The 25952-nt window shown below is 39.1% G+C and overlaps 2 protein-coding genes across 4 annotated transcripts in view; one reads left to right on the top strand and one right to left on the bottom strand.

The window, feature by feature from the left end:
* Positions 1–17890, top strand: part of PALMD (palmdelphin) — a 48408-nt gene extending 30518 nt beyond the window's left edge. The window contains exons 4-9 of the mRNA XM_065842242.2: positions 2858–2988; positions 9082–9196; positions 10056–10089; positions 10184–10294; positions 11018–12115; positions 16246–17890. Of these exons, the coding sequence (XP_065698314.2) occupies positions 2858–2988; positions 9082–9196; positions 10056–10089; positions 10184–10294; positions 11018–12115; positions 16246–16289 (1533 nt within the window). The 3' untranslated portion in view covers positions 16290–17890. The remainder of the gene's footprint in view (positions 1–2857; positions 2989–9081; positions 9197–10055; positions 10090–10183; positions 10295–11017; positions 12116–16245) is intronic.
* A 2358-nt stretch (positions 17891–20248) lies between these two features.
* Positions 20249–25952, bottom strand: part of FRRS1 (ferric chelate reductase 1) — a 28362-nt gene continuing 22658 nt past the window's right edge. For all 3 annotated transcript variants that reach the window (XM_071810381.1, XM_065842335.2, XM_071810380.1), the window contains exons 13-17: positions 25342–25439; positions 25107–25165; positions 24251–24394; positions 23261–23322; positions 20249–23161 (exon numbers count right to left, since the gene is read on the bottom strand). In XM_071810381.1, the coding sequence (XP_071666482.1) occupies positions 23069–23161; positions 23261–23322; positions 24251–24394; positions 25107–25165; positions 25342–25439 (456 nt within the window). In that variant the 3' untranslated portion in view covers positions 20249–23068. The remainder of the gene's footprint in view (positions 23162–23260; positions 23323–24250; positions 24395–25106; positions 25166–25341; positions 25440–25952) is intronic.

The raw sequence follows: 25952 nt of genomic DNA, 5'->3' as shown, positions 1-25952 counted from the left end.
TATGCATGGTGCATAAATAAATACGTACTACTAGCTTTTTTGGAGCACCCAAAATGGAGACTACTTCTTCCAACTGAATATCAAGGTAGGCACCTAATATCAAATGCAACATTACTCTATGAACATCCTCTGCCTGATGCCCTAGAAGCTTCATTGTTTAACAAACGTTTATGCTTCAGACTAATACAGGTATTTTGATAGAATCAAACACAAGAATCTAGCGCAGAAATCACTTTAAGACAGATTTAGAGTTCCAAGCATTTATGCACTTCAGCAAATTTTACCGAGGGCTCATATCCCTAGCTGCACAGGTTGATTTCACTCATTTACACTCCTACCAGTTGTACATGGTGAAATCTGGACCTCCATGACCTATCTAACATAACTCACACCTGTCCCTTAGGAAACTATTGCAAGTTAGTAAATCTCACTGTCATATAGATGTTCCTGTTAGCTGGATATCACTATCCTGTTTCTCATTTTGTCTTTCATTCCTATTTATAACCCTTAGCAACAGGTTTATTAAAAGGTTGTTGCTTTGTTCCGTGGGGGGTTTTTTTGTTGTGTTGTTTTTTGTTGAAAATATTTCCTTTTTGTAAATGCGAGTCTCTGCTCTGGCTTCCCATTGACTTTCTTTGCTGTCCCCAAGCTAACTTCTTGCTTGGAAGATATAGATGAGTTATCACAGCAGGTCTTTATTATCTGGTAGAACTATACTAGAAAAGGATCACGTATTCCCCAAACAGGCACCTCTACTACATGAAGTAGAGGACATGCACGCAAATATAGACTCTGGTGTGGACAGGGCTTCATGGAACTGCAAGAGGTAACAGGGGTTGCTAGTGAGGGTACAAGTGAAATTCCATCCTCAAGTAATTCTAGATACACCAGCAACTAACTCTTCCTTCTACCTGGAATCCTTCTCACTGAGGCAACAAGGAAAGGACCAGAGTTGCTTGAGAAGTGTAGTCAGCACTGATTTGCAAGTACTTGCCAAAAGCTTTTCTAGTTTAGCTTATTAAGATTTTGGTTTCTGACATGCCTGAATTCTGTTAGTGCTACCTTGTAGCTGCTGGTCACACACATTCTTATTCCAGGAGTTAACAGTGTTGAACTATACCTTTTGTGAAAACAGCAAAAGTGATTTCTGCCTCACCCAACATGCCGTAAGGAGAAGAGCCATATCACTGCGAGAGCAAGACCCACAAACTCAAAACACCTCCGCCTTCCAGGGAAGGATGAATCTTCTGGTGTTAGTCCAGCCTTGTTAAGGATTGCAGTGGAGTTACACATGGAGCACATGTAGGGCATTATTAACAGAATTTGCAGGATATTGTTGCAGCACTCCTGATGTGACCATGGGCTTATGAAAGCAATTCCTTTCCAGTGCTCCAGCCATTCTCAAGGTCTTATCATATCATAATGTATAAGTATCTCTTTCCCTTAACATATCAAGCCTAATGCAAAATGAAAGTGCTTTCCTATAAGTGCTCTAACACCTGCACAACCTAGTACTGAGCTAGAGATGCTTTACAGCAGAAGGAAATACCAGACAGCAGAGAGAACCTGACAGCCCTGAGGCAGCTGCTCCAGTACTGGTTTGTGTCAATGCCTCTGCAAAGCAGCCTTGAAACTGCCTGTTATTCGAAGGCTGTTTCCAGACTATGTGGCATGTCATTCTTTCAGAAGTACCTAATTAGTTTAAAAATATTACATGGCATTTAGTTGGGAGCAGCAGCAAACTACCCTAGGAAAAGGCAAAATAACACTATTGTGTTATGCCTATATTTAGGGAGTTTGTTTACTCGGGCCTAATCCTATACATACATGAAGCTTTTGTTGATTTCAATGGGTTTTATCAGTTTCTGAGGTCACACAGTGCCAGCCACACTGCTATTCTGGAATTCCCACTGGAATTATAGAGTTTTGGAGACAGTAATTCTAGACTAATTCAGGTCCAGGCAGGATTAAAAATCTCACTTTTCTAGGAGCCCTAGCTGTTATTAAAATCTAATCAGCTTCATTGAAAGGGAATTAATAACTGTATTCCCTCCAGCTTGAGAAAAACAGTATTTTATGGTAAATAAGAGTTGTACCAGTGAGACCACACGCATCTACCAGATCAGGTAAAACTATTCTATTAAAATCTTATTTTGTTGGGCCTCACTAATAACTCCATGTAAAGTATACAGTAAACAGAAAAGCGTAGGAAACAACAGTTTAAGTGACTCAGTGCATAGGATGCAGTCAGGAATTCCAACTGCTGCTGCAACCAGCACCGAGGTTAACGCAGCCTTCTCGCCAGTGCCACACAGCTCTGCCTCAAAGCAGTAGTAGTCAAAACCCAATTTTATCTTTATCTACATCCTACAATTGACAAAACTATATAAGGGAAGGAAAAAAAAAAGCACACACACAACAACTAACATGGAAATCAGACAGCTCAAGGAATCTAAAGTACAAATTCATGGTTAATGGAAAAAAGCACACATACAAGGGTTTTACCCTGTTGAAAGGGATTTCTAAGGAGCCCTGACTCCTCCTTATTGTTTTGCTTTATTGAGGACAAACATGTCACTGGATCCGCCCAAGAAATATTAACCTGTTACAGGTAGCAACTGACATCCTCTCCGTATTTTTTGGGTAGACTAATAAAACAGGAGTTTGAAGAACAATCTCAAAACACAAATGCTTTTTAGTGCTTCTCTTTCAACAGCACTCCCCACTGCCAGATTGCCTTATGCTAGATACAACACAAGAGCATGGATCACACCTATGGTATGAAGACAAATACAGTAAATGACTGAATAATCTAATTTTCAAAGTGCACTTACTTGTCTGTATTTTTCCCAACCAGAAAAAAGCCTTGCGAGAAAAATGGCTCTTGGACGGCCTTAGTTCTCTAACTCCAAAAGAGCAAGAAGAAATGCAAAAGCAGAATCAAGAGGACCAACAACGAACTCATGAGCTGGAACAAGAAATTTTCAGGTAGGGTAGAACCCCTGCCCTTCTGTTTGGGTTAAAATGGTCCCTCCTTAAAAGTCCTACCTTACTTTGTAAAAGACTAAAATGCCAGCAAGGGCTAAAAATACACAGTTTAATACACAGAGTAAAGCAATCTTTGTTGTATTTTCTGGTCCTCTAGAAGTAGAGAATATACAGTGCAAGCTTCTACATGTGAATGTTATCAAGCTGCACAAAAAATATCTTGCATAATATTTGTTTCTCTAATTCCAGATAACCCTTTCATATGCTATACTCAATAGATGGAAACTGCAGTATATGGGTGTTGCTCTGAGAAAGCAATTGATGAATCAGAATTTCCAAACAATAGTAAATAGCTTTAAAACTTCTTCAGTTTCATTAGGTCCTGCACAGCCTTTAATACCAGTGTTCTACCATAATACAGCACTTCAGAGCAGTACCAGCTGCCTAGCCTCATTAGTATCGCTTGCCTTATTTTCTCTTCTATGATGTTCTGTTCTCTACTCCCAGAAGTCTGTTATAGCAAAGGCCTTTTTCTATTATATCATTTAGAGATATTCCTACAAATCTCATTGCCTAGTGTCTCCCTACCCCATATGGCTAACACCATACTGCATAGACAGTCCCATATATGACTCCTTTATTTACTATGGACACGATTCAAGGTGCTTATTAGCTGCAGTTAACCTTTCCCAAATACCACAGGGCTCTGTACACAGGCAGCTCCCTCTCTGGGTCCATGCATACTGACTGGTACTATCCATTAGTGCACACACAAAAGATGAAATGTTCCCGTTTCTTTAAATTCTGGTTTCATCATCCTTTAAGGCTGCTTCTTTTATTTCAGTTCAATAACATCTTCCTTCATATCTTCCTCTTTCTCCACTCTCCTCCTACACACACACTTTCGGCAAAGTTGTCACCAAGATTATCTCCTCTCGTTATCTCCCACCCACTTTCATCCTTACTCCATCTCTCAGACACAAACGATAGTTCTCCTGGCTGACAGGCAGCAGCTTAGTGCCACCTTGTCCTATAATTATGCTGACTTCTTGCTTGGAAGCACTTTTCTCCACAAAACAGCTTTTCACATACCTCTGTGGAATTCTTTGTTGCAGTGGTAGGAGGCAGACAGTCTGCTCCAAAAACATCCCAGCAGGTTGTGATTACAAAGACAAATAAAGGGGTCCCTGTGACAGTGTGACCACCAGGAAAGAGCCACATGGGGCAGAGATCTCCTTTATGCCCTGAGAAATCTGGCAAAGGGAGATATTTAAAACTACTATTTTTTTTTGGTCTTAGATCTCAGAACCAAGTCAAGAACTGGATTTGGTGTGTGGCTATGTTGGGTAAAGGATGTTTTTATTCACCTGACATAACCTACACTGTTTCAATTCATTTGATGACAACCAAGTAAAGAACAAGCAATGCTATTATGGCAGGGGTGTGTGAATGTCTATGCCACTAAAAAAGAAAGTGATTGAACTCCTGACATATCCAGTGCCTTAAAAACAGTGAAATATTATATTAGCAGGAAGTGCACAGTATCTCCAACATCTAAATCTAGTCTGTCATCTCATAACATACCTTCAGGGTTCTCTGCACCTGAGCCACTGCAATTGAGCTGTCTCTCACTGGCAACAGGTCCCTCCCATCCTATCCCTGGGAAGACTTGGAATGCAGGATTAGGATTTAAATACCTACCCACAATAGTAGTTCAGGGATTTCAGTAAATAGAGTTGATTATCAATATATGTCATTCCCATGTTTCAGAAAATCCTGCATCTGTAACAACAGTTGCAGAGGTTTTTTTTATACTTTTTTGTTGTTATTGTCCTGAATTTTTTGTTGGCTCAGTGGCCTTTATTTTTATTTCCTCAGAGACCAAAACTGAACAGACACAGTGAGCTTTACTTCTCTGAATATAGCCATATTAACTTTTTCTAGCATTAATAAAATTTATCACTATTACAAATAGTAAAATAGTATTCCAACTGGAGCTTTAGACTTGAAAAACTCATTTAATTCATGTAGGTAAGTTAGAATCAGAGAGGAATATTGCCACTGCTTTAGTTCTCAATTGGAGCCAAAAGTTGCAAAGGGGTTATAAATTTTAAAGTTTGTTTGAATTAGAAGCTTCCAGGTCTTTTAAAATATGGAGATTTCTAAATACATTTGTGCCTTATGGAAGGAGAAATGAAAGTGCCAAACCCATCATTTGTCCCTGAATGCTTTCTTAAATCACAACCTAGAACCTAAAGTAACAACTCAACCCCAAGAACTATATGCAGGCACACTGTGAATGGGAAGACCACACATTTAGTGCTGCATCCCATGGCCAAGAGCACACCCATTACACCAAACAAAGCAGAGGTTCCTCAGCTCATACAATCAATGTACACCTGAGCCTGAAACAGCCTCACTATAGCAATGCACCTGCTGCCTTCCCACTAGAATTGTTGCCAGAGACATGGTTGACATTCAGCAGGTACAAAAAAAGAAAAACACACAACACATTTTAGAATTTCTTTCCCATGTACATGGGATGCAGGGACAGCAAGTATGTTTTGCTGTGGGTTTTTATTTGGTTGTGGGTTTTTTGCTGTTGTTTTTGTTTGTGTGTTGGGGGACAGGGGGTGTTTGGGTTTTTTGCTGTGGGTTTTTGTATGTGGGTGGTGGGGTTTTTTAATAGCTTTGTTTATATGTCTGCATTTAGGAGAAGTGTATTAGATACAAATTCTTTTCCTACACCATTCCAGATTCAGTTAATTACAAGCACAAATAACATTTGTATATCTAGATAGCTAATATTCTAATAGACCATAAATCAGCAGTTTAAATTCTAATGAAAATGAAATAAGTTTACTTGCAACTCGAAGTGCTATAGTGGGAAAAACTGCAATAAGTGTTTGATTGTAGCTACAGGCCTTTCTCCTCTTTTTAAAAATATTATTCTTTTTCCAAGAACATAATGTTATTTGTTTTACTACACTTGCTTATTAGAACCTGTGAATGGCTTCCCTTTTATTTTTATATATGTTGCTCTTTCATGGCAACTAATTTTTTTTCACAGCAAACTAAGTATTTCCACAGCCATTTGTTGTTAATACCAGCGTTACCAACTAACTTTTCCTGCCTGTGATCTTTTCCTGGAAAGCTCCACCAAATTGCTTCCTCTTTAAAATGATTCCTGCTTCTTGACGCACATCTGAAATATCTCAGATTTGTAGTGAAATGAATCAGACAAATTATATCAGCACAAAATGAAAATATTAACTGAGGAAAAAGTATAACACAAAATGACATGCTGTCTCCACTCTTATCATAAGAACTTGACAGGTATAATGCACCCTAGAAATGAAAATCAGTATAGAAATGCTCCTAATTACATTTCTGAACCATCCTGAACTAAGAGGACTTAACTCACCGTTGCTGAAGTTCTAAAGACAGAGGTTGGTAAGGCCTTCATATCAAAAGAAATATTTTTGTTACTGATATACTTACTCTTATAATCCATCTACACACCTTAGTCTTTTGCAGCTTTTATCTTCACAATACAGAGGGCTCAGACAAGGACATTTGATTTTACATACACAGAACAGAGGCAGAAGAACATACCTGGATTATGTGGGAATTTCCTACTGAACTAGGAATTTAACCAGGTTTATTCACAACAAGCATCTTTTGCTATAAATTATATTTCCCACCACTTCTCAACAGTTGTCTAGTAAACTCCTCTAGAAAAATATCCATGCTGCCTTCCACATATTGTTTTGTTGAGACATACCCATCCCAGTTTCAGACCAGCCAGCAGCAATACAGAAAACTAGGTCAGCATGAACTGCGTCCACTAAAACACACAAAATATGTACCATACAGTACTTGCTCAGTGCTTTTGCTATGACACAGATAGCACCCAAGCTAGCAAAGTCCTGTAAATGAAAGATTGCTAAACTGATCATATAGCCACATCATGCAGGAGCATTAAGGTATGCTATTGAAAAACTCAGAATTCTTTATTCTGGGCATCTGGTTATTAAACTTCACTTCATTAAGACAGATTCTGTCCACTCTGATGATTATTCTGCACGAGCTTTACCATCAGTTAAAAAATCTGAATCACTTTAAAGACTTTGAGTACCCTCAGACCAGTCTTTATTTCCTCCTGCTGAGAGTACAGACACAATTGTAGGCAGATTATCTCCAGAAGTCATATGGGCCTTTCCATCACACTCGTACATGGGACCTTTGTTTCAAAACCTTCTTTACTCAGGTGTCAAATAGAGCTAATGTATGCCTACTAATCAGTTCAGATTTGAGCATTTTTTGATAAAAGGGAGAGTTTCATTCTTCGTATCAACAAAAAAAAAGTGAACAGCGAGGGGTCTGAACCACCTTGCAGACAGCTGAACATTCTGGTTATAGAAGAAAAAACACATCAACTGTCCTGTTCCCCCTCTTTACGTGTTATAAGTTTGCATGTTAGACCCTTAACAACTGTTCCTTAGTGTTGGAAATTTCGCCTAATTGCTTCTTAGAAAGCAATTGCTACTAGCACCTGATGCAACATGTATCACACCTATATAAGACACTACACAGTTCTTTCTTGCAAATTCATGGGTAATACTTGTGAGGACACTACTTGAGCAAACACTCCAAACATTAACCTGCCCAGCTGCTCATCCTCAGTGTGCTGGACCAGTGCATTTTACATGATTGCTGTTCCGCTGAAAAGGAACACTTTCCGGAAACAAGATATCAGCACTCTTCCCAGAGAACCAAGTATATAAAATGCTAAGATGCATACATCTGTAAAAGCCTTTGTATGCAGCCCCAAAGGGGAGTCCTTAAAACTTACTAGTATTTTTAAGTCTGTAGCTAACACCAGCTCTAGTCTATCAGGAACACTATAATAACACCCACCTCACATCAGCAATATCTTGCATTTTAATCGAAATTTTGTCCCCTGAAGAACCAAGCTTCAGGCTGTCAGTCAAGCACGGTTACACCTCTTTACCAAAGGAAAATATTTTGAAAGCCTAGAAGCCACATTCACACATGCAAAACCAGGGAGAACTGTCGTGGCATCTTGCATCTGAACACATAGACACACACACATACTCTTCCTCAAAGTCCCTTCAGCATCCTGGGTGCTTATAAATTCTACATTCTCAATCCCAGACAGACTGGAAAACAGCAACGCCTCAGACTGTGGTCTCCTGAGCATCCTCCTGCTATGCAGGTTGCTTAGTTTTCAAAATCCACACAATTATGAAGTTATCCACTTCATAAGAGTAGCCTGCAAAGCACATCACTTACAATTTTTAGCTGTATTAATTTTTATACTAAAAAATTAGTTAAGCGCTGTTTTACCTACAAAAAGCACTTGCAAATGCCATTATTATTGTATTTAAAAAGTAATACTTGTTCTACCCCTCAGAAATATGAATGCAATTTAATTTCCATTGATAGAGGTGGTTCTTCTGAAATTGTAGCTTCTGTTATAGATTGACTAGAACTCTCCTCCACAGGGGGTCCCCTCCTGAACATAGCTTGGCTACATATATTGAAATGTAGCATACGAGGCAATGTATTCTAGCCCTTTAAGTACTGTCAGGCACAGGAACATTCTTTCAACTTTCTTACAAAAGAATTTGCTGCTTTTCATCATGTGTATACAAAATAAGGAGACAAGCAATTAAAGTCATAACCCTGGTGTTTGTATACTAGATTCTTACATCTTAATTACAATGAAGTAACCACATTTCTTGAGACAACGTAGGAGAGAAAACTTGCTTAGAGATGCAGAAATACTGTGGGAGAATAATATTTTCATCTATTCCCTCTTAAAAAAGTAAGTTAATATCAGCCGCCATTTTCAAAGTAGGCTCAGAAGGAATTTACGGCAGGTACTTCTTTAAATGAGAATACTATTTCACAGTGTTTCCAGATGCACATGAAATTATAAGCTGATCTCAGAGCAAAATTTGTCAGGGTAAGTAGAACCAGCTACACTGAAGTCCATATTCACAATGTAGTCAAATCTGCAATGTTATTCTCTGCCTGGTATTAAATCAAAAGGAATTGTGATTGCAGACTGGAGAAGGAAATTGAGGCTCTGGAAAGAGAGGAAATGGAAGTATCAGCAAAGGAAGAAGCAATTTTAAAGAAACTCAAGTCTGTTGAGAAAACAACAGAAGACATAATAAAGGTTAGTGCCAAATTACTCCAGAAGCAGAATTCATTACTTATTCACCATAATAACCAGGGAAAAGGGAACTAGCTGGATCCTATAAGTGGTCATGAGCTTTAGTCTAAAGTAACAGTAGCACAAATACAAGAGGGGCCAAGATGTTATACTGTTCAAGTGCCCAAATGTCTCCACTTGCTTGTTTACAGGGGTTGGGGAGCAATTCCTATCATTGCTCATCTATAGCACACCTCAACAAAATAACACTGCCCCTGACAGCAACTTTGCATTTCAGTCAGGGACAGACATAACAGGTACAGAGGCTGATATATCCGGCCTCCTTCAGCTGATGGGCCCAGATAAACCGCATCATGCGTTGCCCCAAACCACTGAGCCAGGTGATGTTGAAACATGACTTCATATTATCAGTCATTAGCCGTTGTCAGAAGTTCATTTTGATATTTGGAGAATCATCTTAAACTGTATAAAAAATACATAGTGATGAAACTAAACTTCAGTTCTCCAGTTGTTCTTACACACAAACACTTTCTAAAGACATGCAGGGAGATAAACACAACTGGAAAGCCAAAGCAGAGCCTTTGAAAAAAATTTTTAAGGCAACCAGCTTGGGCCATAGTATGAGGCTGACTAACACTTTGCCATTTCCTTTCCTTCCCTGCGTGGCTTGGAAGCATATTAGTAAAAATGACCACCAAAATTTCACTTTTTCCCTGGCCATGAGCAATTTCTACTTTTAGCCCCTTCTCAGTATGAAGGCATGCGCACAAAAAGTTAAAACTATCAGGTAAAGCAAAGTACTGTCTAGTTAACATCTTAAGGCTGACTAATCACACTTACTGTCACTTATTCTCTTTCCTAGTCTGTGAAGACTGAAAAAACAGGAGTTGAAAAAGGTATGTTTAGGGCTTTTTTTTTAATTTAGAAAAAAAAATTCTTGTAGAAGTCACTGAAAACATACTAAATGTTTTGTGCATCTTCTGTATTCAGAGGCAGCAGACTACATATACACCAGCATACCCGACCTTCCCAAGTCTTTCAGGCCTTCTGCACTGAAAAGTACACCACATACTGCTGCCGACGATGAAGAAAAGAGAAAAGGTACCGCTTATTAGCAAATTCAAAGGGTGTCAATATGTGCAAGGATTTCCTATTAATTGAATCTAGTACACTTTAAGGCAAGGATAAACATTACAGATGTGGGACAATACTGTTCTCATTTAAATTGTGTTACCTTATCAGTGAGGTCATCAAAACAGAGGTGGAACACCAGTGTAAGGTCCCTGCCATCGAAAGTAAGGATCAAGTGTTTTCAACGTTGACGCTTCTTTCCAGCACTTCATCCCTCCACATGGCATAACTTTAAGTAGTTCCTCCCTTCATATCACACATTTCACACTTTCTGTCTGCACTTACACGTACCAGGCAGCCAGCAGTAGTCTGGTTATTTCTCAAGTACCACAAAGCCTCCTAATCTTTCTGAGGGCCCAAGACTAGTCTTCTAGTGTATTGAGCTCTTTCAACTGCTATTGCCCAGCACAATACCAGGGACCAAGGTTAGATCTGGCTCAATCGTGTAATGAAAACTGGCTCTTTAGAAGCTTATGTTTCCTCACAGAATTAGATCCAAAGGAGTTTTTTTCCACTTCAAGTTTTGACAGAATGGAAGGGGCATTCAAAGTGAGAATCCAATATTGGTTATGCATGTGACAAATTCACATATTTGATAACTTGTGCTAACATTCTCTATTGCTGTCAGAACTCTTCCATAATATTTCTTGCAGCTGCTGCAGTATCAGTTTAAGCATTTGTTTCTTTCAACAGCATTGTTTGCCATGGAAATTAAGGTTGAAAAAGACATGAAGACAGGAGAGAATACAGTGTTATCAACAATACCTCTTCCCTCAAAGGAGTTTAAAGAGACAGGAATTAAAGTCTATGATGATGGCAGGAAGTCAGTCTATGCAGTGTCCTCAAATGGCAGCACAACACAAAATGGGATGGATGAACTTGCTCCTGTCGAGGTGGAAGACCTGCTACGGCAGGCAACTGAAAAAAATTCCCAGTCTCCCACAGAGTATCATGAGCCTGTGTTTGCAAACAAGTTTTGCAGGCCAGTTACTCCTCAGAAAGACAAATTAGCCCCTGGACCAAAACCAGAAGATAATCACAGAAGAGAATTGAATGGATTTAGCAATCATCAGACAGAATTCCCCTCCAAAACAGAGCCCTTCATGCAGCAACATAAAGAGAATGGGCTTGATCTTCCAAAGTTAATACAGTCAAAGTCTCCCTCCCCAGTACTTCCCCTTTCAGAGAAGAAAGTGCACACTAACCCTGAGAACAGGATGATACATAATGAAGAAAGAAAAGTTGCACATGAGGAAATAAAACCTTACCAGAACACAAAGGAAAGACATAATGAGACAAGGTTTTTAAGTCCCCCCCATCTTAATGAAACATCCTCCACACCTCCAGATGAGGAAGATGCTCAATACAGCGTTGTCCAAGCTGTACCATGTTACGTGGATGATTCCGAACCAGTAACAATGATTTTCATGGGTTATCAGCGCATTGATGATGACGATCCAGAAGCAGACCAAAAGCTGTCACGTTACGATGGGGTTATCCGTGCAGAGTTAGTTATCATTGATGATGATGATGAAGATGACAGCAAATCTGAGAAACCAGCGTATCATCCCATAGGCCACTATAGTCAGGTTTATCAACCACCGAGCAGGAAACTCCCAGAGGTCCCACAGCCGAATGCTGCAAGTGGTCTGGGCACAAGCCTCAACAAGGTACCCCACAAAAATTCCATCTCCCGGCAAGAACAAGAGGAATGCTTGAGCTCACCAACACACCCTGCTCATCTTCACAGCCAGGGATCTGGAGACGGTACCGAAGATCCCTCACTAACAGGTAACAGAAAAGGAAAATCACGTCACTGCTGTTCGCTCATGTAGCAAACTGATACCACTCTTATCTGCTAGCAACTGTCTCACTTTATTATTTGGATTGTTTCATGGACTAATATGCAATTACTAATTGTTTCTTTGCTCTTGTTTGTTAACAAATGCCAATCTGCACTTTGGTACTGTTGGAATTATTTCATCTTTAGCAACGCACTAGTTACCAGAAAATGGTTCAGAAAAGCCATTTCTGCAATCTTCAAAGATTAAAAGTGGTTCTCTTTCAAGTGACAATTGAAAGTTCCATTAATGCTACCTCAATCATCAGAATTAGTTTTCATTTCTATCAGGTAACTAACAGTATTGCTTCTTAACGCTGTTTCCTTGTTAGAATGTTTTTGTGCCTATCTGCATTCTAACTACTTCCTAGATAACTCAAATTGCTCCTTAAATTAGACTGTTTAATAACCGACTTTGCTTTGCATTTTTCTGGAATCAGCATTGCCAACCTTGCCTTGACAATGTTTATGCAAGTTTTAATATTTCTGTTAACCTGCATTAGATATTTTTATAGCCTTTGAAAGACAATGAAACAGTTTCATCACTGCATGTGGTTAGTCCATATAGTCCATAATGTTATTTTGTAACAATTTTTATACTCTAATACTCCAGGTGTCTATTTCTTACTATAAAGTTTTATAATAAAAGGTTGAAAGAACAATAGGAAGATCTTCAAGAAACACAGAAGGCTCTTCTTTACAATTATATTGCACTTTAACACATACAATTTATCTACATTTAGGTATACTTACAGAAAATCAGACTTCAGACAGCAAACACATTCCACTGCAAGGAAAGAGCACTGTGGTTGAATCATAGGAAGATCGGGGTCCTGATCCCACATTGTCTCCTTGCTCCTCCTCCAGAGTACATTCTGAACAATTTTGCAATTTGGTAGGAAAAATTTAAGTTTGGACCCTGCCTAAAGCTGCATTGGCAACCCAGCATTTCTTTATGATCCAGGTAAAGCCAGGAGAGAGGGTGGTCACTGGATCACGTAAAGAGCTTCAAGTATTTTCACATCAGTATGCACTAATGGGGAAGAGCTGATCAGTAAATTGTGCTCTCAGCTTACAGAAGTATCAGCCTTGTGTAATCAGGCACACAACAGCCTGAAGTATTCCAGCAGCATTGCCCAGCCTTTCTGATCAATGAGGCCACTGCACTTTTCTGTCACTTGAGAGGACCTCTGCTCCTCTGAAGCACCACTCCTGCCACCTCTGCACTTCCCTGGGTCCACAGGACCAAAGGCTGCTGCCAGCAACCAAAAGCAGAAGCAGCTAGTACAGCCAAGATAAACCACCCCAGCATCAGTTCCAGCCCATTATGTTTTGAGGACAGTCTCTTAATCCTCCCATCACACATGGTGAGGCATATAATGGAGATGCAACCCTCACCCACCCACCACCTGGTTGCTCCTGAAATAATTCATTCATCCTACAGTCCCTATGTGGGTGCTCCTGAACAGATCTCAGGAGAGAGGTTTCCAAGTAGTAACCAGGACTGTTCAGGTGGTCCATGAGAGGTTAGCTGAGCACCTCTACCTGTAACAGACTTTGCTTGTTTTGTCTCCTGAAAGAAGCAACTAAAACTTCATTTTTCCCTGTCTCTCATGGACTCTCCAAACAATCTGTGTTCTCTTTCTTTTGAGGCCAGCGCAAAACAAAGTAAATCTAGCAAAGGCTTTTGAGAATCCATTCTGTTACTCTCTGTTTGATCTCACTCATTTACTTACAATTATTCTACCAAAGAAAAAATAGCCAATTAGGAAAAAAAAATGGTCCCACGTAAACTAAAAGCAGTTTGGCAAATGCCTCAAAAATACACCCCAACATTCATCACTGCCTCTGAGTGTCTTAAATGCTCAGTAGGATTTGGAACTAAGCCATATTCCTTTTCACCCCTCCACCTATTTATTGCCACTCCCTGAGACATTTTGATCAGTGGAAAAAGCCAGGAAGTGACTCAATTTTTCCCAAGCAGTCTTGTAATCCTCCTGCAACTTCTAAAGAGGAAACAAAACCAGGAAAGCCTCCTCAATCTAGAACAATGTATTACACAGAGCTGTTTCTTAGAGAAATAAACTGTTTTCAAAGCAGCCACTAATGCCCAGCCTAGCAGGTTCACCCTAAACACCACCAGAGGGGAATCAAAATTATTTTTGATACCTCATCGTTCATTACTAAAACAAACCATACAACAAAAAGAAATAATCCTCTCTGAAATGAAAGCTTTGGGAGGCAATTGCAGCATTTGGACACTAATCAGGTGCTGAGGACTCCTTAAAAGAAAACAGAAATCAGGAAAGCGCAGGACAGATGAGGGAGGTGGTTCCGTATGTAAAAACCTTGCTTTTAGGAAAGAAATGAACCTTCAGAGTAAGTTACTGAAAAAGTTAGTGATGGCCAAGGACAACTAAGAGGCAGAGGAATTGTGTCATTTTCCAACCTATATAGAGAAACAGCAGACTAAACTAGAAGCTTTCAGCATGCCTCCAAACTGACAAATGTAGGACATGCCTCTTTCCATATGGGAGCAATTGTCCTTTCCCCATGAGCTTGGTGGGGTACCAATATCTCAATGTATTTGCCTTCAGAAAAAAACATACAGAGAGAAGGACGACAACGCTATAATTAAGACACCAGGGTTTTACACTAATAGGACTTATTTTCTTCTCTAAATTTCAGTCAAATCTACTAGTGTACAAATGTTTTAAAGATTCAATACTCACTAGGGAAATTAGAAGTCCTTGAGGGGGAACAAAGGCTAAACATGGTGGAATGAATACGGAAAGGAAAAACTGCGGCAGAATAGGTAGTAAAATCTGAAAGTGTGGAACATGCTCCCACGGGACAGTAAGGTCTGAGGCTTTTGGCAGGCAGCTACTCTAGATGAGCCAGGGTTTTTTTCTTGCCACTGGAATCTGTGCAACCTTCAGAACACACAATGGAGATTTAGCTCCATTTGTGTTGAAAAAAGTAACATAGAAAGCTTTTTAGTAGATTAATGCACACCATCTGTTTCTGAAACTCCGAGAGCAATCCAAAAAGGACTATTGGCTGTAAGTGAAGCACCAGACTGATTTTTCTCTTAAACCACAACCAGGACTCGAATCCTTCAGGATTCCTTGGTCTGCAAACAGTACACAGGGCTTTGTGAGAGCTATGCTTAACATGTGGCTCTATGATATAAAGTTACACTCAGATGCTTCTGACTTGCAATAACTTCAGCATTCAAAGCATAACTCAAGTTGGACATTTGCTGACATACATAAATCAAGTAAACAGCTGCTTTCACCCTCTCAGTACAGAGACATACGCAGGGTGAAGGAATGAGACGTGCTATTTTGGGTGACTCTTCAAACTAACAGGTCAGAGAGTTGGAGATTATTCCCACTGCATTCTCAGAGCAACTACATGCTGGGGGAGGTTCTCACTATCAAACAACAGCATTACATTGCCATTCTAAAAATAACCTTAACATTTAATCATCTGCCCTGTACTGTCACTTTCAAACTAACCCACATTATACCTAGTTACAGACAACAGCCATATTGATGTTCATATAGATACTAAGTTATCCATCAGACTCGCATCAGGAACATGACTAACTCCTGCTGTGACTCACTACACCAGGAAGAGTGGAAAGTTTCCTGTGAACATCAACACAAAAGAAAAAGGCTTCCAAACAGTTACAGCTCCCACTGAGGAGTTTGGTTTAAACAAAGAGTTTGTTTAATTATTCATGAATCCTATTAATCTGTCAGCATCTAGTCAAGGACAATGCCATCTGTCTGCAATGCCTTAGTGAAGGTAACAGAAACAAAACAGTTAGAAAAGAGCTGTGCTAATTTTCAAGTCGTGATAATGAAGTAATTTCTTAATATACTCGCTTTACTGCAAAATTGCCAGAACTAATGCCTTCTACTGATTTCTTTCTATGTCATTAAAACAATGCTTATTCTTCTGGATTAACCACTGGAGGTATGTTTATTCTTTATTTTTCTAAGTAAAGAGATTTAGCATCAGAAATGGAAAGTCAGTCTTAAAATGCAATGGCTTGTTTGTTTTCTCTTTTCAGCTCTGAGGATGAGAATGGCAAAGCTGGGAAAAAAGGTGATTTAACAGCTATAATGACACAGAAGTAAAATTTACTACCCAAAGCAGAATAAAGCTAAGAAGAGCTTCTTCAACACACCTTTTTTGGATCATAATGCTTGTTTCGCTCCTCTCTTTTATGCATCCAGGCTGTTCAGCCCTCTGCATAATCCTTTAACAGACTTTTAGATTTGACCAACTGCCACATACACACAAATCACATCCTGGATTTGCTGAAAGTAATGGAGAGTTACCTAACACCATAAATGCAGTGTACATCTAAGTATGAAGACATGTGCGTACCTGTTCCCACAATCAGGAATATGTTGTTGCTATATACACAGAGCAGATAAACACTCAACTCCACGGACTTCACATGACACAGTTTCACAGAGTGTGCCAAACTACCAAATTTTGATTGAAAATGCCATTCCAACATTTTTCTGGTAAAAAACATTGGTTAATTAAAAACTAAACATGAGACATAAGAACAGGAAGAAATGTAAATAGAAAAGCTGAATTCCAAGCATACCACCTTAGCCAAAATTTAAAGCATTCCTTTTTAAGTGACAACAAACCAAACCAAAAATACTCAAGTCAGTATTTAAATATTTAGCCATCTCCTATAGCTCCACAGTCCACCCACCCTTCTCTTTTACATATAACAGTATAGCCACCCTCAGACCCTAATCCCTTCCCCAGCCACGCTGCCCACCCATAACCTTGCAGACCAATCCTGTGCATAACACTATGAAGAGCCTGACTTTCCAAGCATGGTTTCACTTTCTTACTTGCTCAGAAAGCCCTGATTTTCCAGGAAACCTGTTGCCAGACAAGCAGTGCCTCTCCATTAAAAACAAACAAACAAAAAAAACCCAACACACCACACACAACACAAACAAAAACCACCACACAAAAAAAAAACCACACCCAGAAAAAAACAAAACACCCCACTCCACCGTTCAGTAACCAGGTTTCCACTGGCCAGGGAAGCTAACATCAATGCAAGTATCCCATCAGAAATACAGTCACCAATGGCTTGTCCTGCAGCTGCAGGACAAGGTCTGTTAGGGGTGCAGCCACTGATGGGCACAGCCCTCCAGCAAGGTCCCAGGCTCTCACCAAGGAACAAGTTAATTCTTTGCACATGAAGGACGAGCTAAGGGCCCCTAAAGCAGCCATAAGATACAATTATACCTAGAAAAATCACATGCAAGTCAGATTTTCCAGTACATAGTTCTTGGGGGGTAGGGAGAGCAGGAAGTGCCTCTTAGCACTACATCCTTATATTCAAATCAGTATGATAGTTTTATTTTGCTACATCTTAGCCTAATTTAAATCACTAAACAGATAAAGCTCAGGTTGTGTTACTCCAGTATAGCTGACTCAAATTATGTACCAGCAAAAAAATAACTTTTTTTGCTGGTCTTCCTTGTTTCAAAGCAGGAAACTGAAGCTACTACCTCATACTGAGGCACGATGGTAGTAACCCACTGAATTGTAGCCTCTAAACACTTGGTGGCTCCCAGTCTGAATCAGGTAATAATCTCAAATTTCAGGACCTTTCAGAGATGCTTACCTGGAGATTGGAATAGTAGATAAGAACAAATAAATCTAACTATATTACACTTTCTCTGTCTATCCCATTTCTTTCTTCGGGTTTTGTTGTTGCTGGGGTTTGTTTGTTTGTTATTTTTACATCTTCTCAAAGGTTCTTAACAGCATACACCAAAAAGTTATACAGGAGGAGAGTGATATAGAGTAGTCACAAGCAGTTTTTGTAACAGCAGCAGATTGCTATGGACACTTCCTCAATAACCTGTGCTATTAAACTTAAGTTATCTGGAAAAGGGAACAAAAATGCTGTTGCCAATGCAGTGTTATTCAAAGTAGTTTAAAAGAAAGGACACTGAACAGAGAATGCATAGTAAGTCTACAGGTGATATTCACTACCAATACATTTCATAGTTACAACTTCAGTAGAGCTTGGTCAGCTCACCTCTGAAGATACAAACAGAGATAGATAATGAATATTATCAGAAGAAAAAAAAACAGCTAAATACAGCTGTAGTTATACAGAGAGAAAGACAGTAAGAGACAGACATGAGAGGCCTAAAGAACTGTGATAAAGAAAGGAAGGTAAAAACAAAATACAGATCATCAAAACAAAAACAAGCAGTACTTTGAGAGTAACTAACTAAAAGGGAGAGCAAAAGCATTAAAAGTTCTTTATATAATTCATTGCATGCTTCATAGCTAAAATCCAATCATTACAGAAGTTCACAGGCCAGCTGCAATTTCTAGTTTAGGACATCCTTGTGCAGAATCTGCCAAGCAGAAAGGAGAGTTTGCTGGGAAGAGAAAAATATCACTGTGGCCTTGTCACACTTCTTGCTCTAAGCACTCATTACTATCACTTCTGGAGACAATACTGGGCTCAGCAGATCTCTGCTTTGCCATATGGCAATTTTAATGTCACATATATAAAAACTACTCAGTCTATGCCAAATGAATCTGAACTATCCCACACTAACACACTAGCTATGTAGCCACACAGATATCAGATCATTAATTTGGAGGAACAGAGCATTCAAGAGCCATGTGCCAATCATCCGAGCACTGCAGCCCCAGACCTTTCCCACATCCCATGTCAACAAGAACAGAATTACAAGACAGCAAACCATCTTTTTCACATGCCAGCACAGATGCCATGCAAAATTTCAGTCCATCATTGAATCCAAACAATTTCTAAGGCCCAGCAAAATAGAAGTCTCTCTGAAACAAAGCCAGAGCTGGATTCTTTCTTGGTGCAGTACAGTGTGTCCAGGATGACTGTCACAGACGCCTGGGCCACTGCAATGCAGATATTCAGCTTTTGTGGTTTAAAATATGCGAAGTTACTTTTGCACAGCACGAAGACAACCAGCAGACGCTATACAGTGGTTGAATTAGCTCAGGTATGAGCTACAACTGATGGTGCTAAGTGTGTTCCAAAGCTCTTGTCCTGTGCCAATTCTGTTGTGCCACTTTCTCAGGTCAGTGAATGCAACAGCTCCCCCCTTCACACATAGCCCCTAGAGAAGATGGGATCAGACTGATGTGGGCAGGGAGTTTCTCAGAATTGCTAGCAGGTCATCCCTCTTTACCATCCTTGGAGTCATCTAAAAAACAACCAAGATATTAATTTCTGCATTTCAGTGCAGGAGGTTGCAGCTTTTCCTCAATGCTTGCCATTCATCTTCAGTTGCTTGGAAAGAGATGTACCTATGTAGAGCACAGTCTACACACACAACAAAAGAAAACAGGCCATAACTGCTCAAACAAAAGCTTAAGCATAGAAATCAAGTAAATATATCCATTTCATAATGTCTATCTGTATGAACAAGCTTGAATTTAAAAGTTCATCTAGTAACATTTTTTGGTTTGGACATCCTTTACATGTCTCAGCCTCTCTCTGACAGGCTGAAGCAAGCAAGCATTTCTTTGGACACCAGCGCCACGCAGTGTCACAAACCGCCATAGAACACAAGAGGCAGAGCAACCACCTTTCTCTCTCCAGCCTTCCCAAAACTGGGTACAGGAAAACGCAGTCATTATTAACCTGTATACATGAAGTCTCCCCAACCTGTGATTTTTTGATAAAAAAGAAAACAGCGTAACATTCAACGCAAGGACGAGAAACAAGAGAAATGTTTTCTTAGTTCATTCTGCAGCCTGCACATCAGTTAGCCAAAAAAAAAAAAAAACTGAGTACAGCAAAGTAGCAGTGAATTCCATTGCATTTGAGTTATTTGCATCAGTTAGCTTTCATTCAAAGCATATGCAAGAAATGTGAGTTGTAGTTAAGTCAAGAACAGATGAGCAGAGTTTGAAGGCTGCACCTAACAACTCAATCAAAACAATAAACTACTTGTGAAACTGATCACAAGTTTCTACTTGACTGGGAGTGTTTGTCTGTCTAGAACCCAGAAAGAAATATGCTAAAGTTGATTTGTCACCACAAGTTTAATCAGAGTAAAAGAGAACACTGAAACCTTCTTGATTTCTTTTTGTGGAAAAGTTTTCTTGACTCCAGCAAGATTCCTTTATGAAGCAAAGCAATGGGAGTTTTCTTCTGTATAATACTTAATCATTCAAGAAAAGACAATATACAGCAGCCACCATTGTCTCTAGAATCAAACCACTTGTCACGATCTTCCTGCTGATATCAAACACTTCCACAGACTTTTTTTCCCCTCCCAAAAGAGTATACCAGTAATTTTGGAAGTCACAAGAATACAATGACACATTGCTTCCTCTTACTAGTCATGAAAGAAGAGGGCAGGAGTCATGGCATGAACAAACATCACACAAAATGAACAAGTTTTTCCATCAAATAAGTTACAACGCCAGGCATAAGGCCTCACAGAAGAAACTATGCAATATCGCTAACAGTGGGAAGGAACAAGTTATCCAAAGAGTAACTGATGATTTTGCCAACTTTAAAGCTGTATTAGATGTTAAACAAGGTTTTCTTTTTCTTCTTGAGGAAAATCTGCATTACAGAGAAACTAACTTAACATTCCATTTCAATAATAGTTTCTCCAGGAAGTATTTATATTGCTTTAATTTATAAAACAACATCTACAAAGAAAACAGACAATCCATTTTGCTACTAGGCAAGTCTGTTCTTCTCTAGTTTCTATTTGATAGTGTTTGCACCTTACTAAAAGAGACAAAATTTATTTTTATATATATACACATTCATGTTTTAAAAACCCCCTGTGTTCATTGTCACATGCATATGAAACAACACAGTATAACTATTGTATTACAGAAAGAATCTGGCATTGACTTTTAAATTAAAAGCCATCAATTGTGTTTACGTTAAAAGATTTTATTCTATAAACTCCTGTTATGCAAAAGAGTCCCCTAAAACTAGATGGGCCCTGTTGATTCCCAGGCTTTTGAAATCAGAGTTCTCAAAAAAAACCAAAACAAAACACAAAAACAAACCCTCACACACATCCCACAAAAAAAAAAAAAAAAAACACCAACACCACACACTCCACAAAACACAAACCCACACAATTAGCCACTTAGTTCTTTCTTTTCAGCCTGTTTTTTTGCCATATTTCATTTGTAGTCCCCCCCCTTCCTAGCTTCCAGGAAGAATGGGGATGATTCAATTTAGACTCACTTGCAGTCTGCTGCTGACAAAGAGATTAATCCCAGTTCTATTAATGCCCTTATGGCTAAACCAGTTACTTGAGCAGCCAAAAGAAGATCACAAACAAACTTGTAGCTTTCTGAATATGACTCATCCCTGCAAGAGGCCATACTGTGGATTTGAGGAGACGGAAGAGACAGAAACAGTTTTAGTAAACTGAGAGAACCACTACCTGACCCACACATACCAGTATTACAGTGTTGGCCATTGGATAGTAGAGAGATGTTGCTGTAATAGTCTATACCAAGCCAAGCCTCACTATTTACTATCTATACAATACTCCAACACCTTTATTCCCAGTTACCTTAGTAGCCCCAGGCTGAAGATATTTTGAAACCTTATGACTAAAAAAAAAAAAAAAATCAATGCTTTCCAGTATCAAAATGAAGATGTGTGGAAGTATACTGTTCAAAGCTGCAAAAACAAGTGCAAAGCACTGTATTGTATGGCATATTAAATGTTCATTTCTGAGATGCCATTTCAAGACTGACTGTCCTTCCATACACAGGCAAATCACGAATAAAAAAAGTTAAACAATATAGTCTCTCTCCATTCCACATACCCAGTTCATGTATTTAGACAAATGTTTCGTTAACCAAGAAAAAAAAAAACACTTCCATATTCCTATATAGACAGCTTTGTCTCCCAGATGTGCTAGCTCAAAGTACTCCCACTTAATATTAACCAAAGCAGTTTTTCCTGAATTTTAACCAAATCCTTATCTATATTTTGCTCAATAATGCAAATACAAATGCAACATTCCTGAGCAAATATTTTCACTTACATTTAAGCATCAAGTAGCATAAGCCCACCCTGTTCACACAGAAAACTCAAAAGCCTTAAGCAAACAAAGATAGCAAAATGCAGAAATACACACACACAGATAGGTTCTTTCTGTTTGAGTTTTAGAGAAAAAACTGGGTTTAATGCACTTACATTTCTAATGCATTTTCTCTGTATGGTTTAGAAGCACTGAAGGGGATGGGACACAACAGTATTTTGAGTTAGGCAAATGGCGGTTTTACTAAAGGACCGAAGTTCCCAAACCCATATGCTTGTGTAAGTGCACTGCTCTTAGAGCAGACAGAATAATTTTTGCATTTAACTGCAAAGATAGACAGCAGCATTTAGCTCATGCATTAACCTGCATTTGTGACAGTTTTTTACTAAGCTGGAGGTCGTTTAGGCATGTTTGTTTTTTAATGTAGAAAACTGTCACGAGCAGGAAGTTGTCGGATTCAATCTTCCCAGTTTTCCGAGTAATATTCACAAAAGGTTTAGGGAAGAGATTACAAAAATTGCATTTTCACCACATCAACTCAGTCTTCTTAACCTGTAAGCTTCAATCAAGTTACTTATTGTGCTTAAAACAAACCAGAGACTTCATTTCTTACTCAGGCTCCCATTAAAAGTCACATCAGAACACAGCTTTTGCAGGCTGCAGCATCCTCTATAGATTTAAATTCAAGTTCTCCCTAACACTGACCATGATACACATGTGCTATTATTCTTCAATTACATTTTCAGGGGAAAAAAGCATTCCTTGCAGGTTTTTTAAATACACAATATTTCATCACAAAATTCACAGTTACTGATTTCATATTTGGTTGATTGCTGCCAGGAAGGCAATGAGGAATACTATATTTCCACAGACATAGATGGTTAACACAATCTGTTTAAACAGACGACCCTGCAAGAGAAGAAAAGCCATAGAAGTGTCAGTCTTTTTATTGCTTTAAACAAAGAATCATCCCACCTCATAGTAGTTATTTCCAAAATTGTGGATTACCTCTGCTTCTGCAGATGTGAGTGACTGCAGTATCTGTACTCTGTCATCCTCTATCACTTCAACTGTTAATTGGAAGGAAAAAAAGTTAAGCCTGCTCTTAAGAGGAAGAGTGTTTTCATTTTTCTACTGCAGAAGTCTTGATCCTGTGACTAAGTCAGTCTTATACAGCATCAAATTTGAAAAGCACTTGGAAGTCTCATTTACAATTTCATAACCTGTACTACCATAGCACAAGTGAGAAGTTACTCTGGAGTTGACCTACAAAAAGTAAATTCTGGACATCAAAGTGCAAAACATTTTGTCTCTTTTGCTATGGTGAACCATCAAAACACTGAGTTTTGAGCTGAACAAAACATTTGTTTGATCTAAATATTTTCACTTTCAGATAACTAGATTTCATTAAAAAGTATTTTCCATTAGCCAACATGCAAACATTCATTGTTCAAACATTTCAAGTTAGGAAGCATTTTTCTGTTTCTAGGAAGCATTTACTGCAGTTAAATCTAAACTCACATGTTTTATAATCACTCCTTCTTCACATGCTACCTTATACAACCTCTTAACTAATCATGCTGCTTTAGTTCTGCAGATGTCTCATCTCTGCCAGAGATACACATCATTGACATGTGCACGGTCATCTCCTCTCAGTGACACTAGCCAGTGAAGAGAAGAACTTCCTAAGCAATAGATTCTTGCAAAATACACATTTCAAGTCGTCTGACCCCATGAACTGTGGTTTGAGAAATAAGAGGCTACTATTTTAAAAGGCACAAAACCATTCTTTCGTCAACACTTTGGTCTTGAAAACTGGCTTACTCCCATATTAAAGTTTGTACAGAAGATATGACACCATTACTCAAGAGATATTACCTTCAGCTTACAAGTCAGAGGTCAAAGAACACCTCCTGAAATTCAGTTTACTGTTACACTTTTTGCATACTACAATGCTCAGCAAGCAACGTAACAATAGGAGTTCTGTTGGGTTTGTACCTTTACGTATGAGACAGTAGCTGTGTATTTCCAGAAGAACATCAATACCAACATGCCAAGCTACAAAAGCAATCATTGTATAGGTGTCCCATGGGTCTGGTAGGTCAAGTGCTGGTAGATCCATTCCCAAGAACATAGTCACCACTAGTCAGTAAAAACAAGATAAAAACACAAATTGTACTGTGTCGAGGTAGTTAAAAAATGCTTTCAACACCTTTAGCAATAGATTTCCCCATGAACTGCATACAACTGCTTGGAGAATGAGGTTAAAGGAGTTCATGCAGCTAAAAGGTGGGGTTTGGGGGCCAGCGTGAGGGGGAAGGTAAGGAGGAAAGGAGGAGGCCAAGATAGTTTTCATCCTGCTCAGTTTTGTCTCACACCCCTGTCACACAAACATGAGCATTTGTGACTACCAGCAAGACCACAGTCACCCCAACTTGTGTGCTTAAGCTGCCTGGGGAAACTTGTCACCACTGACAGAATTAAGCCCAGGTTCTGGTTCTCTATATGAGTTTCCCTCTCCCATTAAATAACCTTGAACTGTGTTACTGTAAGAACACTGTCCTCAAATCTTCCAAGACAAAAAGCAATCACTCCAGATAAGAAGAGGTCCTCATTACAGAAATCCTTCAGATTTGTCTGTAATCTCTGTGGTTTTACATAGTCACTTTTTCTCCCTAAAGCTATATCTGATAGCCACTTAAAACTCACACAGAAGATGGCCAGCAAGAAAAAGAATCTTCTGAGATACCTGGACTGGATGTCCATCGATTGTTCAGACAAGCAATAGCGCAGGCAACGAACAAAGTTCCTTTAAATCACTTAAAAGGGAGTTACAACTATTATTCCTACTTACCAGCTAGTATTCTAGCTGTTGTACCAGTACTCCAGTGAAACCAGTTAAACAATTGCCTCCTACAAAACAGCAAAAACAATTTTATTGATTATATAGTTTGGAGGAAAAAAAAATACAATCAAAGGACAATTTTACCTACTTAAACATAGATTTTCAATGTACTACAGAAAATATTTTTAAAAAACAGGGTTATTTAATTCTTGTGGCTGTAACTTAATGAGTTAGTTATGAGTACCTTGGTGCATGACGAGATGGTCTGAAGCCTGCCATCAATGGTTGAAAGATTGCCAGAGCCATCACAGTACAGCCGAGATAGGGATGAAAACCTGCTTCCTAAACACAGGACAATTTTTTTCAATATCACATCTATATAAAGACACAGGAAAAACACCAAGAAGTTGATAATTCTATTTACACTTTTATTAGTAAGTTACAATGGCAGAGCAACACTGTGTGTAGACTGGCAGATGTGACAGGACACACTAACCTGCCCTGCAGTTAGATGGAGATGGTTAACCTTGGCAGCATGAGATATTAGTAAATCTGTCCAGGGTTTGTCTCACCGTTTTGCTGTATTGGGAAATTCTACTAGCTGAAGAGCTGAGATCAATATGACTACAGAAGTTATGCTCCAACCTCTTCATCTTCAAACCTGTGTCTTCAGCAGAGGCCTATTTCATAACTCCTCCCAGCACTGGTCTCCCCACCACCCTATCTGTTCTATTCTTAACCCTAAAACATTCTATCCCATTTCCTAGCTCACACCTGTGACCACATTCTTCTCCCACCTTTAACTCAAACTCTCTAGACTTCCCAATTTCTGATACTACCTTGCACCAAATATTA

Source organism: Patagioenas fasciata, chromosome 6 (genome assembly GCF_037038585.1).
Source record: "Patagioenas fasciata isolate bPatFas1 chromosome 6, bPatFas1.hap1, whole genome shotgun sequence".
In the NCBI taxonomy this organism is placed as follows: domain Eukaryota; kingdom Metazoa; phylum Chordata; class Aves; order Columbiformes; family Columbidae; genus Patagioenas; species Patagioenas fasciata.
Note: the sequence above shows the minus strand (reverse complement) of the source record. Positions and strands in the feature narration are given on the sequence as shown.